A 15109-nucleotide genomic window follows, 5' to 3' on the forward strand; every position below is an offset into this window, starting at 1 on the left:
AAGACTGGAGTAATGGCTGTTGAAATCTCTAGGAATACATTTCATTTTAAAATATATTAAAATAGAAAACAGTTATTTAAAATTGCTGTTTTTACTGTATTTTTGATCAAATAAATGCAGCCTTGGTGAGCATAAGACAAAAACTTTAAACAATCGTACCGATCCCAAACGTTTTAACAGAAGTGTATGGTTTTTAAGTTCTCTGAATTATAATAAAATCGTTTTTGTCTTGATACTTAAAGTGTCCATGTGTTTTCATAGCTTTGCAGATGAATTCAGCGTGCTGATTCAAATGCGGAGCTCTCAGGATGTGGACCGAAGTGTGTTGACTTTGCTGAACTTCTATAATCACATTTTACTCCAGATCCGTACAGGCCCACACAGCATCACCTTCATCACCACCCAGCGGCGTGACTATGAGTACAAACACCATTTAACACATGGCGCTAATCACTAAGCTTTCCCCACTACTGAAATAACATTGATCTTATGATAGCGTACTTGAAACCCCATTATGTTGTCAGCTGTCTTTTGAACATCGGGTGTTTTCCTCTGGCATCAGGTTTACAGTGTCAGGACTGTCTGACTCGCAGTGGCACTGGATATCAGTTGGGGTTGCATTTGAATGGCTGGCTGTGTATGTGGACTGTGTGCTGGTGGAGAAAGTGAGCTGGATGTACCCTTACATGGGCATCACTACAGATGGCCTGCTGATGGTGGGCGGCATCCTGGAGGGGTTTGAGACACCCTTTGAGGTATTGTTCATTTGTCATATGCAAGAAGAGTATGGAAAGAGGACAGACGGGTACACATATATGTCAATGTCAAGAATCCATCATGCTTGGGCAACCAGCCTTTCCTAATGTCATTGATTAAAGACTCTAAATATGTCGTACTACAACACAGTGGTTTAGAAGAATGTTTATTAAAGAAACTAGAGCTATCCTGCTAATGTAGCACTAGCAATGCGTCATGGGAAACATGTCTGCCTGCCACACCACTTTGCTTCACAGCTGTGAAAACCATCATCTTAATGGCTTTAACTTAAAAATGAATGGTCAAACACCATGCCAGGAGTTACAATGAGTTTTTTATCATGGTGACTGTGGAGTCAAGTTCACAATTCATCCTAAATCAATGAGGCATGTGAGTGAACGTTTGACCAACACTCTTGTGAAATCAGTGCTCAGCTAATGGGTTGTTATGTGGATGATGTCATAGCTCAGATTAGTCTGTGAAGTCTGTGTCTGTTTTCACAGGGAGAGCTGAGACAAATGACCTTCATAATGGGAGATGCTAATGCTGCCAAGGATCATTGTGCTCTTCATCAGTATATGTGTGAACCTTTGAAAGGACGCAGCTTTCTTAAGACAGAAAGTAGCACTGAGGTAGAGTTGTGGACTTGCTGTACTTGAAAGCAGTTACATGAACTGGATTTTTGTAATATTCTTTAAGGTGATGTCTTTTTTCTTTAAAGTGCTAATGTTGTCAATGGAATTACTACTATGCGTCATAGACAATTAAACAATTGTTATTAAAACATACTGTTAACTAAAATACGACAAGAAAAAACAGCACCAAGATATTAACAATGCACTAACAATGTGTTAAGGAGAAAAATCTAGAAAGATTTTAATCATTTAAAATGGTCAGTCATAGTCAGCAATGTTAGAGATAGATGTAAAATGTTTGAACCTTTGGTTTAATTTTGCCCTTAGCAAAATTGCACAAAAAAAAAAGCTTTTTCTAAGATGACAAAAATATTGACCTTGACATGATATATACATAATATATACTAAATTTAAAGGATATTTTTGTCTAAAGACAAAATATATGACTAAAATGGGAAAAAAACTGCTCCTATCCAAATATAACTGGAAATACACAACTTTGCCTGAAAAATTTGTGAACTGATGCTCTGTTGGGCTTTCATTGCTCTGGAGTTTGGGGCTGGACAATCTGTGTTTGCTGACCAATGGCAGATGGGGGGAGTGTTTGGGAAGTGTTTTTTTTTTTTTTTTTTTTTTTTTAATTGAATTTGGTGATGCTGTTGGAACAGTAATTACTCGCTTCACCTTTAATCCTGGTAAAATCTTGACCACTGAAAGTAATGTGTTTTAGTGACATCTTGTTTTCCTCTGTTTACCTACAGAGCCCTTTGTCGTCCTCAGCTGGCTCAACAGTAGACAGAACTTTCTCATCAGATCCCTCCACTGGCACTGACGATACTGCCAGTATTCGTTCAGTTCTAGGGTTCAGGCCTGATCCCAGAGAATCACATGGCTTGGTAAGAGACATTCTAATGTTAATTAGAGATTCCAAATAGTCAGTTTACAAGCAATATGTAAATGAATTATAGCATAAAACCTCAGATAAACACAGCCACAGTGAGTAATTATGCAGCTATGAATAGACAAAGCCCTGAGTACAATATGGGAAGAATGAACATCAGCTGGACAAGAGAGATGGATGACTTTAAAGGTCAAGAAATTGAATAAATGAGAAAGAAAGGATCACTCTGACTTCTCATTTGTCCTCATAAAGCTGTTGCTGTATTTTCCTACACGGTGAGAGTGATGATGAATTATCATCATGGGAACGGTCTTTTTTTCAGCACGGTGCTGTAACAGAGAGGAGCTGTGCTGAGATGGTGGGCCATTTTTGATAAACGCCCCGTCTGGGAGAGTAAGACGGGGTAGCCTGTGAGATCGCTAGTGTACTTCAGGAACAGCTCCAAAGCTTGCAAAGCGTCTGGAAAGTCATTAGACACCTTATTTGCTTTTGCACTGTGCACTGCTGGACATTCTTTTAGAAGTTTACCAGGCTTATGTTTCACATACTGTACATTATGATTTGATTGTTAAAGACTGCAGTCTGCACCTCAAAAGCTTATGTTTAATATTCAACCTGCAGTATTTTTCTAGACACTGCCTGCATATTAATTGGCTGTGGGTGTGCGGCCACTTTACGTAATGTTGTCTGTTATCAGCTGAATAGAGTTTAATACACTACTGGAGGACAATACTGCCACACTTGACAAAATACCTCCCCTAAACACCAGGCAATGTGCTGAATTGTGGTCGATATAATCCTAGATCTTTTTTTTTTTTTTTTTTACTTGATCATTCCTGTATGGAGTAATTATAGATGAGACAGAGGAACTGTGGGAGTTCTGTTCTGCACATGTCCGTCAGCACAGCATGGAAATGTTCCTGGAAATGTTTGTCTGTCATCCATTTATTCTGGCCTCATAAATGTTAGACATATTATTACTATCTCTGCACTGTAATTTAGTGCACCCTTCTGAAGCTAAAAAAGTCAAAAGTAGATAAAACTTCACACTTTTTCTAAGTTTATTTTTTAATATACAGCCTGAGATATTGTCATGGTTTCATTAAATTACATAAACACACATACAGTGGGGTCCAAAAGTCCACAGTAAATTCTGAGATCCATAATATAAATAAACCTAAAAATAAGATGATCAGATAGATTAATATTGTAACATGCAGTTCTTGTCTGTTTAGTTTAATTGTGTTTTTTGTTATGTTCCCTGATCTGCTTTTCCTGAGTTCTGTTCCCTAGTTAGTTTCCTTATTAATTAGCTCTTTACCTGTTCTGCTTGACCTTCATTACCCTGTCTGTGTATTTAAATTCCCCCCTGTGGTAAAAATCAAGTTTTTAATGTTGTCTATGTAGTGTTTTTAATGTGCTTTAAGACAAACCATGTGCAAATTCACAATACAACACCATTGCTGAGTATTTTCTCCTTTTCTCCTTTTCCGAAAAAAGACGGTGACAAAAACGCGGTTTGAAATCGCTGGTGTTTCTGATGTCACAAACTAACTTGTAACCAATCACGTTAACAGCGAACTAGCAAGGGAGTCTCGAGTGATGCCAGGTTATCCCGGTATATTTTTTTGTTAATATGAAAAATCAGGTAGATTTCGCAATATAGTGGGTGTATGATGTATATTACAATCTTATGATGAACTAAATGCCTTTCTCCTTTTATATGCCTGTCGTTCTGAGTTGTTCAAAGCATTTCTGATGATTGTTAGAAGGCTGAGATGGCGAACGGGAACAGTTTTGTGTAACATTAGCAACACATTATTAGCTGTTTGATAACATAGTCAAGCAAAAGGCTAATCATATTAATTACCGTTATGTGTCCGACGTTGTAAAGAGCGATACCATTGCGTTACCTCAGTAAGTTGGCCGAGTGAATCTGTGAGCTGGCATGAGTGGAGGTGGGACTAATTAGCATATTAATTGATCTGCATATACTAAATGAAGCAAGGGTGTAGGGTTGCATTCAAGCATCAAGCATTTTTTCAAGGCATGAACATTTTAAATATGTAATTTTGGTCGGCGCCAATAGCCTTGTGGGCAAGTTTGCCGACATGTAGTGTCGTTGTGCTTCGGGCAACCTGAGTTCGAGTCCCGGCTCGTGCACCTTTCCCGATTCCGTCCCCCTCTCTCTCTCTCTCTCTCTCTCTCTCTCTCTCTCTCTCTCTCTCCCACCTCACTTCCTGTCTAGCTACTGTCCTATCCTAATAAAAGGCAAAAACACCATAAATGAATCTTAATAAAAGAAAAAAATTCATTTTGGTGATACATTTGTTTTAAGGGATACAATTATTGACTACAGAGGGACTTTAAGCCCTTAGTTTCCTCAGTTCATTGTCTGGTATTGTTTGTGTTATTATTGGTTGTATAATCTTTTCTCCTGAGTTTTCTTGTGCCCGTTGGATTTAGTTATAAAAGAATATTTCCTCACATCCTTAATTGTCACTCAAATAATATACAATTTCAAATACAGTAATGTAATTTGTAATTGATAAGAAATAAATGCTAAAAAGCTTTTTCACTAGTGTGAACCACAATATATATGTGCACACTGAATATGTTTGGTGAAGAGACCATCTCCCATCATTTCTTGTGGTTACTGCTGCTTGATTAATTAGGCTATGTGGAATCATGGCTTCCAACACCCACCACCAGTGAAATTGTGAAAACCTCAAGAGTCAGGGTCCCACAGGAAAGTCAGGCAACAGAGTTTTCATCTGTGATTGATCTCCTTGAGTTACCTCTGTAACCATGGCAGCCATTACCACTAATCATCTCTGTTTTAATGACCTTGTGGTCACACAGCATCCCACTGCTTTGATTCTGAGAGCTGGAGGTCTGCTTAAAAACTTGCTTTGAATCAAACTAACCCCATCAAGTGTATTTCTGGAACAAATTGTCATTTCTGATGGATGGTTCATCAGTGCTTTCATAAATCTGTCTCTTCTCTGCTGCTTTCTCAGTTGTCTGAATGTGTTTTTTATTTGTCACTGTTCAGCAGTGATGGAGACATCATTTGTGTTTATGGAAAATCTAAAGTAGCTTCTAATTTGGTTCTAAAACTGGCTTTGTCTGATCTGAAGTTTCCATGCATGTCCTCTTTGCCTTTCTTATCTATCAAGCTATAAAAATGACAAAAAGTGCCATGAATGTAGTGCCATATTTGACTCATATGCTCATATTCCAAGTCTTTGTTTGAGGAAAAACACTGAAATTTGTCCATTGGTATTTGGTAATCTTCTCCAACATAGCTCTCAAATGTCATTCATGTTCACATACTGTATAATATGGCATGTCAAAGGCTTGACCTCAATAGGCTAATGCCAAACGCCATTGGTTCTTGTGTCTTATAACCAATTTGTGTATTTAAAATTGGTTAAAGGAGAACTCCGCAACTCTGGCAAACTCTAGTCACTTCTTTGCTGATTTTCCCTTTTGTTGTCGCATGTTTTCCCCACGAGCTCCCCCTACAGCTGTGGGGGGGCGTATATTTCACAACACGGTCGTAAAAAACTCACTTGCGGCGGCCTCCTCCCCCTCTCTACCGCTGCTCATGTGCGTTTGTTTTGATCGGAGCAAGCCAACTGTATTGTGTGGAGCTATGTCTACCGAGGTGGGTAATCTGGTAATACATCATACATGCGTGTGTGTTTATGTCGAATTGCTGTAAAGCAATTCGTGTTTCGCGCTCGTTCTCATTCTCGTTCTCGCTTCTCACGAGACTTCCAATTTCTATCTTGCCGGGACGGTAGTCCCCAAGTTGCAAGGTTGGTTTTCCGCCTGGGAACGCTGGGGGGAGCGGGGAAAGTCACCAATATCACCAGAACAGGTTGTTTAACCATCCAAATGATTTCTAGACAGTTTTATTAAGTTAAAAAAGTTACCAAGTTCTCCTTTAACTTAGATTTGACAGCTACAGCGGAGGGAATTTTAGCTTTCTGTTAGTAACAGAAGACTTATATTGCACATGGGTCATATGGAGCAATTTTATGATACTTTTATGGTGTGTTTCTGTCATTTTTGTACAACCTTTTCTCACCATTGACTTTTGTTGTATGGAGAATAGCAGCACAAACATTCTGCTAAATATCTTCTTTTGTGTTCCATGGAAGAAACAAGTCATAAGAAAAGACATGAAATATAGATTTTTCATTCTTGAATGAAAATTTTAAGAAAGTTTCTTTCACTTTAAGTCATCTTTGAGCGCTTCCTCCTTAAAAGCCATCAGTTTTATCCACTGATCTATATAGAATGACATTATAGTCATTAATGTCATTATATAGATCAGTGGTTTTATCCCATTTTCTATTAATTTAAGCCAATATTGCAAATAACGTACACTACCATTAAAAAGTCAGTGGGATTTTTCAGCAAGGATGCATTAAATTGATTTAACATCAACAATTGAATCCAAAAAAAAGAAGCATTTAAAAAAATCTTAATAACCCCAAACAATTGGACAAATGTCCTTAATCTCCTTCAAAACGACCTAATAGCCCACTTTCTTCTGCAGACATAATTCAAATAGGACACTACAAGTGGCTATTGTACATTTTATTTGGGTGCTGTTCATCTTAATGGCTGCCTGAAGGTTTAGTTGGCTTGAGTGTGTGAAGCCTGGGCACAGCTCCTGTGTCTGGGAGGTTCTCTCTCTGGGAGGGCACTTGGAGAAAGCCTGCACTGTCTGGGAGCTTTAGCAGGGATACAGCGACTGTGGTGCAGTGTGTATCTCCAGCAATCATGGTGTGCTGTGCCTGTATGGGATGTTACCTTGTACTAGATCTCCTTCTGCTTGGATTGCATGTGGAATTGCATGTGGAGGGCAAATGGAAAGCCATGGTATGAAACAAATACATGTCTTTCCTTTTGAATTGTGCTTCATTTCATTATTCATTATTAGATGGTCAGATTTTATTTGGATATTTTAGTGCAAGTTTCACCTAAACCAACATGAAAATGTTTTTGATAGCAGTTTACTTAAAAGTTTTTATGTATATGCATTATAAAGGTATTCATAATGTACATTATAACAAATTATATTTTTTCATAAATAATTGTAACCAAAGTTAAAATGCATTATAATATTTGCAGATTCCTTGTTACATCTGAAATAGTTTTTTTCATGTGTGTGTGTGTGTGTGTGTGTGTGTGTGTGTGTGTGTGTGTGTTTAATGCATTTTACTTTCTAAAGGTGTAACATAAGTGTTATAATGTATTATAACTGGTTACAATTATTCATGTGACCATACAATGCATTATGTGGTGCATTGCAAGGCATAATTAAAATATAAAAAATACTTTTATAATGCATTATATATAAAGACTTTAAGTAAAGTGTTACCAATCTGTTTTTATCTAATTATACATCTGTCTTCTTTAATTCTAAAGACAGAAAGTGCAAATGTATAAATCAGACTGTATTGTTTGAGCTTGGATGGCTCTTGTATGAGCTGACGTATCTACACATAACTTTTGTAAGATTGGATTTGGATCTCTTTGCCCAGTCGCTACATGAATCAACAATGGAGACTTTCCCATGAACATGTTCACTTGCTGAACAGAGGTAAACTAAGAGGGTAAATGGGCTGGAAACTACAGGTTGAGTGGAAGTTTAAGGAGATTGTAAGACACCAATAAAATTGGAGGTCAACAACTTGTTAAGTGAGTGTTTATTGTTTTTGTCGAGATAATTTGATTGACCTGAGGTGCTGAGGTCATTGGTAGCCAACTAAACTCTATAGTTGTTTTCTTCTTTACCAATTCCACCATGATTTCCTTTCTGATGATCCACAAAAACGTTCTGATTGATTTTCTTGATGGGAGTATCTGGTTAGACCAGATGGGTCCTTTAACACATGACTTCATACCTGTGTCTTAACTTTTGATTTATGGCATCTCTTCGCATTCACTGTTTGGGTCAACCGTGGTGAACACTGATTATATCCTGCTCGGGGCCTTGGGTTCCAAGCTCTGACATTGTATTTAATAATTTCCCAGTCTCTGTAAACCTCCAGAATGAGTTAGTAGTTATGACTTCACTTCAGTTTTAGGTCTTTAGCACCATAGACTATTGGTTTGATTCAGTTTAACGGTCATTGTCAAGTACTGTACAGAGTCAATGAAATCACATATAACCAGAAGTGTCATTGTTAGATAGCATATAAATAAATTATGGTAAAGTGCAAATGACAGAGTAGTGCAAATGGTCATTGTACCGCAGAAAAAGTTCCCCTCAAGTTTACACAGGTGTCCTGGTTCATACCTGTCCAAAGGTGTATTTCATTGCATAGTTTGACAACCAAAATAATTGTTATCTTAATTTTAAACAATGCATCTATAGTTTGAAATCTTACAAGCATATTTTTGTGAAAGTGAGTTTGTACTATAGTGTGTGTGTGTGTGAATAAATATTAAAATAAATGTCCCTTGGGTTGATATTTTGTTATGTAAATGCAAATTTGCTGCTCAAGAAACTTTTCTTAAGTTATTATTATCAGTGTTGAAAACACTTGTGCTGCTATATATTTTTGTGAAAACTATGATTCTTTGAAGAATAGAAAGCTAAACGAATTAATGAAAATCTTTAACATGTAATATGCTCCGTTACCATTTGAATTATCTAGTAGCTCACTTCCTCTCAAACATCCCAGTGGCGTATCTTCTGAACAAAGTGTAATTGTGTCTTGTAGCATGTGGTTCTGCTCCAGCTTCTCTCACAGGAGCTGTTCCAGTGTTCGGTACAGTTCCAGCCAAAGATGTAACCTGTAGCACTGAGGAGGGTAAAACAATTATTTGGAGAGCTGTGTCACCCTTGAGAGGATCAAGTGTCCCTCTCATCTGAGGCAGCCGCCTTACAGTGTTAAGTGCCTGACTGCTCCTTCTCTGTAGCTTATTGTTAGAGGAAGAGAGGAGGACAGTGGGATGGAGCCTCTGGGTCTCTGAGCTCAGAATCACATGTAGGCCATTTCCCTTATCGTAATTGATAATCTTTTCATTCAGTGCATTATTCACTTAATTTTCATGGTACCTCATTTAGTGATCATCTGGCGCTTGTGTCCTGGTTTGAAAAGAAAATGCAGAAAGGATGCTCAACTCGACCATGTCTGGTTGTATGCCCAGTTAAAATGCTGTTCTCCATAATTTGATGAATAACTGCTGCCATAAATAATAGAAAAGGTACACAGATATCTCTTTTAAATGGAATTTGGTTTTCCTTCTGCTTTCTCTTGAGAGTAATATAGCAATCATTATTTGTAACAGCTAAGTAGCTCTGACTTTAGTGAATAAGGTGCAAGCATGTTTGTGCTGAAAGGAATGATAATGAATTGATTTAAATACCCACAGTGCAACATTGTACCCGGTTAAACTATATTGCAGATGATTAATGAGGACAATGGGTTTTTGTGCTGAAATGTTTAATGGAATAGCCCCTTAGTGTTTTGCTAATGTATCTTGTATGCCATGCAAAAATGTCCTCACAGTCTATCTCTTGTATTATTTTGTTCTCTTCCAGAACTCCAGCGTCTCTTCCCAGAATGAAGATCTTCATAGTAAATGGGACATTTCGTCTTATCCGAACAAAACTTCAAAGCATTCAGTTCGTGGCTTTGTAGTGGTGGATGAGTCTGACCGACTCAAGTCTCCCACCATCAGCACACATAGCAGGTATAAGGACACTATTGACAAAAAGATTCAGTCCACCACCTTCAAATCATCAGATGAGAACTTCACCTCTCAAAAAATGAAAACAGATTTGGGTGAAGGCCGCCTGGAGCGGCTCCCTTTGAAGCCCTCTGGGGACACAACTGACCTGGATTCTGTTTTGAATGTGAAGACATCAGCCAGTCAAAAGGATCTTGTCAGGCCGACAGTCCATCCTGAGTTAAACCAGCTGACTGAAGAAGGTTTCTTACTTCCTTCAAAGAGCTTCTCTGGGTACTCCAGTAAAGTAGTTAAACAGCCTTTGGTTGATGTTCACTCAAAAAAAGGGTATAAAATGCTAGTAGGCAGTGGACAAGCTGACTACAAGCACACAAGCAAGGAACAAGTTGCACTTAAACATGGTGATGTTATATTAGGCATGGATGGAAGGAGATACAGGCTTCTCAGTGGACCTCCAGGGCCTGTTGGACCACCAGGGAAAAGAGTGAGTTACCACAACTAAAGTCCTGATGAAATGAGGTGAAATCACATGCTCTCAGGGCAGCTGATAATACTTAAGTGATATTCTTTCTGTAAAATGTGCCAAATTGAAAATCTGAATCCAAAAAAACTTCCCCCTCATGATGACTAAATAGATTAAACTTGTTTATATGAAGAGTATCATTTGTATTTATGTAATAGAAACAATCTTATGTTTATTATATTGGTGAATCTCTTTTCAGATGTAAATATTAAAGGGATAATATATAGAAACAATCAAGTTTAAATTAATTCGATGAGTTAATTTAAGAGTTGAAATTATTTAATAATTTTACAAGTATATTCTTGACAATAGTCCATTAGAATGTACAAAACAATTGGTTGAGCAATATAAGATAAACACAGCAACACAAATACAGTACACTAATATCAATATTGAAGTCCTCTGAGATAATTTTCACTACAACTGATAAATGAGACGCCATTGCGTCAATCTGCGTGGCGAAATGTTTCACCCCTGCGTGAAAATCCCAATTGTGCCGATTCCTATTGAAATGACTAGATTACGATTTCTGTGCTAAATATGATTACACCTTGCTGCGATTGACCAATCAGAATCAAGTATTCCAGAATGGACAATAGTCTTGGCAGTAAAATGAGCTAGGAACTATTTTGAAATACTTCATTGCCGAAAGCTGAATGTTATATAATCATTCCCTCTCTTAATGGAGTTTAACGGAACATTCATTTGATCATCCTTCACATCAGTAACATTACATTACTACAGCTGCCCTTTTCTGAATTGTAACCTCCTTGCATGAAACCAAAATATCAGGCCTGTAGTTCTTTCATTTCTAAAGCTGCTCTTTGCTTAATGTTTGAGGTCTGGCAGCACTACGAATTGGCATGTCTAAGAGTGTCACATTACGTAATATACATAAGATTAAAAAGGGCATGGACCTATAAATATTAATTAACTCATGAGTCTTATGGTTTCACAAAGTCGTTTGCTTCTGCTGTTTCATGATTTCCATGCTTATATTTGAAAATGAAAAGCAATCCTCTATAAACTTAGCATGATGGTTGATGACAGTAACCTCACACTTTTCTGTGGTGAAACGCTTTGATAAATGCCAAAGTCCCATGAAGTTAATTCTGCTTCATAATTAGGACTCTAAGATTGCTGTTTTTGTTTGCACAGGGGTGTGCAGGTAAAAGCGGCTTTACTGGATACAAAGGCGATCAGGTGAGGAAAAACATTTCTTTAAATACTACATATTGCAGTGTTCTGTGAAGATGACACTGATTTGACCTGTATGTCTCGACAGGGTTCTCCAGGACTCAGAGGAGCAGATGGGTCGAGAGGCATACCAGGACCCCCAGGTCCACCGGGACTCCCAGCCCTCTACCTTTGGAGGAACACAGAGGAGGATTGGGCTGCATTCAGGGTAGGCCTCAACAGTCTGACTAGCCTTAAAGATATAACAAAAATTCTATGTACCACAGTTTAAATGCCTGGTACAAAAAGATTGAAGCTGAATTAGCATAAATTAGATGAATCTAGGTATTAGTCGATTATACTGCCCATCCTTACCAAAGTTGAACATGGTCCAGTGAGCCACCGCCCTGTGTCTTTCAAAGCTGTTGGAAGACCTTGTCTTTTTTGTGTTCCTGCCAGACCTTGTATTCTATCTATTTGTGACTCTCTATTTTTGAGCATATAATTAAATGTAATTGTAAAACCACAGGTTTGAACTCCCTGTAGATTCTCATAATTCGAAACAGTTGTGAATATCTGCTTGTGATTGTGTAGCGGCAACTTGGAATTTGGAAATTTCTTTTTTTTTTTTTTTTTTTGTGGAGCATGTCCAAATGTTGTTCATCGTCATTTGGCACAATCCTGGATTGTGATTGATGAGTTTAGTCCTCCAAAGAGGAGTCGTGTGTATAAATTGAGCCATGGGTGGTAGGAGAGGGAGTTGTACCTTTCTGAAAGAGTGAGACTTTATGTACATTCTAAGATGCTTTAGACCATCTTTTTTTGATTTGTGATTTGGGGTGTTTTATTTGTAATAAAAAAAAAAAAATTACATTCAATTTAATTATTTAAATGAAAAAGTACTTACTGTAGCCTATGTGAATTTTTTTTTAGCTTAGATAATTGTGGAAGTTATATAAGTGCTTCAATGGATGATCATTTCCTACGGTGTAATGTATAATCTGGCTATTGTTTCGGAAAATGATGTCAATTTCTTTTGTACGTATTTTTGGCAGAAAATATTGGCCCAATTTTCCATATAAATCTTCACTACATTGTCATGGTTTAATAAATAAATATGTTTAAATATTTTGTTGGCTTTTTTCCTCAGTTTTTGTCACCATGATCAGTGATAAAAATTCTTTGGAAAAAGGCCAAACCATATTTAAAGATTATTTAGTTAGTTAGTTTAGATCATTACATTTATTACAATGTCTAAATGTTCAGTGTACACTAAGGTTTTTGATGGTCATCTAGGCAAGTGCACTGGGAGGTCCGATTCCCCAGCTTCTCTTAAACTCACCTTCTCTGGACCAGGAGTGAGCCGAACCCCTGCCCTGGTGCCAATTGAGCATGTGCCAAGACAAATGTTGTATAAAGGCGGCCAGGGTGATTTAATAACAGTGTGACAGAGACTGTGTGTCTATGTGGGTTCGAGGCCTTTGCTTTTCCAGCCCACACTGTAGAGACAGCGGACACTGTCCTTCAGTTCTTCTCCTCTATTTGAACAGGAGAGATGCCTCTCAACACTCCCTGGTTTGTTTTCGTATTGAGATGAATTGAAACATACAGGCATTAAGTGTTATTAGAGCTCAGATTGAAGATTTGTTGTTTAGAAGAGTTTTCTCCCTCTTAATACTAGTCAGGTACAGTGTTCCTCATCACCTCGCGAATGCAGTCTGAATTGTATTTATGCATTCGTGCAGAGGCTGGGTCCAAAACTGTTTGCTCATTTAATATTTACTACATAGTGAATGCCAAAATGAGTGAATTGAGACAGCTTAAACAGTCAAATAGATACAAATAAAATAAAATAAATTATATTTGGAATTTGTTTGTTTTTTCAGTGTTCATTTTAATTTTAGTATTTTCTATATGCCTTTATAATTTTATTAGCTTTAATTTATCTTTATTTCAGTTTTTATTTTGTTTAATCTTTATTTAAAATTAACTAAAACAATTTGATAGTTTTACTTTTACTTTACTATTTAACAACAACAACATAATGTTGAAATTATAATGAAACTAGCAGTATGTATGTATGTATGTATGTATGTATATTTGACTAAAAAGAGGAATAAAAAATCATATTTTGGAAATTGAACTTAATGCCTTAATTTAAAAAATTAGGAAAAATCCAACCTTTAAGGACACCAATTTTCTTTGTGAATGAATAATGTATCGTAAATAAATAAATGTTCTTCCTTAAAATACATGGTGCATAAGTGAGTACACCCCTATGTTAAATTCCCATAGAGGCAGGCAGATTTTTATTTTTAAGTATTTTTTTTTATTTATTTTTTAGGATACTATGCATCCTGATAAAGTTCCCTTGGCCTTTGGAATTAAAATAGCCCCACATCATCACATAGCCTTCACCATACCTAGAGATTGGCATGGGGTACTTTCCATAAGATCATCTCTCAATGCAAATCAAACTAGCTTTTAGGCTAACTGAAATAAAACCATGCCAATCTCTAGGTATGGTGAAGGCTATGTGATGATGTGGGGCTATTTTAATTCCAAAGGCCAAGGGAACTTTATCAGGATGCATAGTATCCTAATTTTAAAAAAATAAAAATACTTAAAAATAAAAATCTGCCTGCCTCTATGGGAATTTAACATAGGGGTGTACTCACTTATGCACCATGTATTTTAAGGAAGAAAATTTATTTATTTACGATACATTATTCATTCACAAAGAAAATTGGTGTCCTTAAAGGTTGGATTTTTCCTAATTTTTTAAATGAAGGCATTAAGTTCAATTTCCAAAATATGATTTTTTATTCCTCTTTTTAGTCAACTTTAGCATGGGTGTATTCACTTATGCATTGCACTGTATATATATATATATATATATATGTATATGTGACCCTGGATCACAAGACCAGTCACAAGTCACACGGGTATATTTGTGGCAGTAGCCAACAATACATCGTATTGGTCAAAATTATCGACTTTTCTTTTATGCCAAAAATCATTAGGATATTAAGTAAAGATCATGTTCCATGAAGATATTTTGTAGATTTCCTACCGTAAATATATAAAACATTTATTTTTTTGAGTGAATGCAGCACAATCGCGAACATAAATGGACAACTCTAAAGGCGATTTTCTCAATGTTTCGATTTTTTTGCACCCTCAGATTCCAGGGTTTCTAATATCTGTATCTCAGACAAATATTGCCCTATCCTAACAAACCATACATCAATGGAAAGCTTATTTATTCAGCTTTTTTTCAATTTTTTTTAAATTACCCATGTGACTGGTTTTGTGGTCCAGGGTCACATATATAATATAGTACCAGTCAAAAGTTTTGGATCGGTACGATTTTTAATGTTTTTAAAAGAAGTCTCTTCT

The 15109-nt window shown here is 36.8% G+C and overlaps 1 protein-coding gene across 1 annotated transcript in view; it reads left to right on the plus strand.

Annotated features, from left to right (window-relative positions):
• Positions 1-15109, plus strand: part of LOC311293113 (uncharacterized protein) — a 57724-nt gene that overhangs the window by 15616 nt on the left and 26999 nt on the right. Inside the window, exons 3-9 of the mRNA XM_084413151.1 lie at positions 262-420; positions 563-755; positions 1260-1388; positions 2153-2287; positions 9863-10495; positions 11693-11737; positions 11820-11939. Coding sequence (XP_084269277.1) covers positions 262-420; positions 563-755; positions 1260-1388; positions 2153-2287; positions 9863-10495; positions 11693-11737; positions 11820-11939 — 1414 coding nt within the window. The remainder of the gene's footprint in view (positions 1-261; positions 421-562; positions 756-1259; positions 1389-2152; positions 2288-9862; positions 10496-11692; positions 11738-11819; positions 11940-15109) is intronic.

The sequence above is a fragment of the Rutilus rutilus genome (genome assembly GCF_951802725.1).
Source record: "Rutilus rutilus genome assembly, chromosome: 7".
NCBI lineage: Eukaryota > Metazoa > Chordata > Actinopteri > Cypriniformes > Leuciscidae > Rutilus > Rutilus rutilus.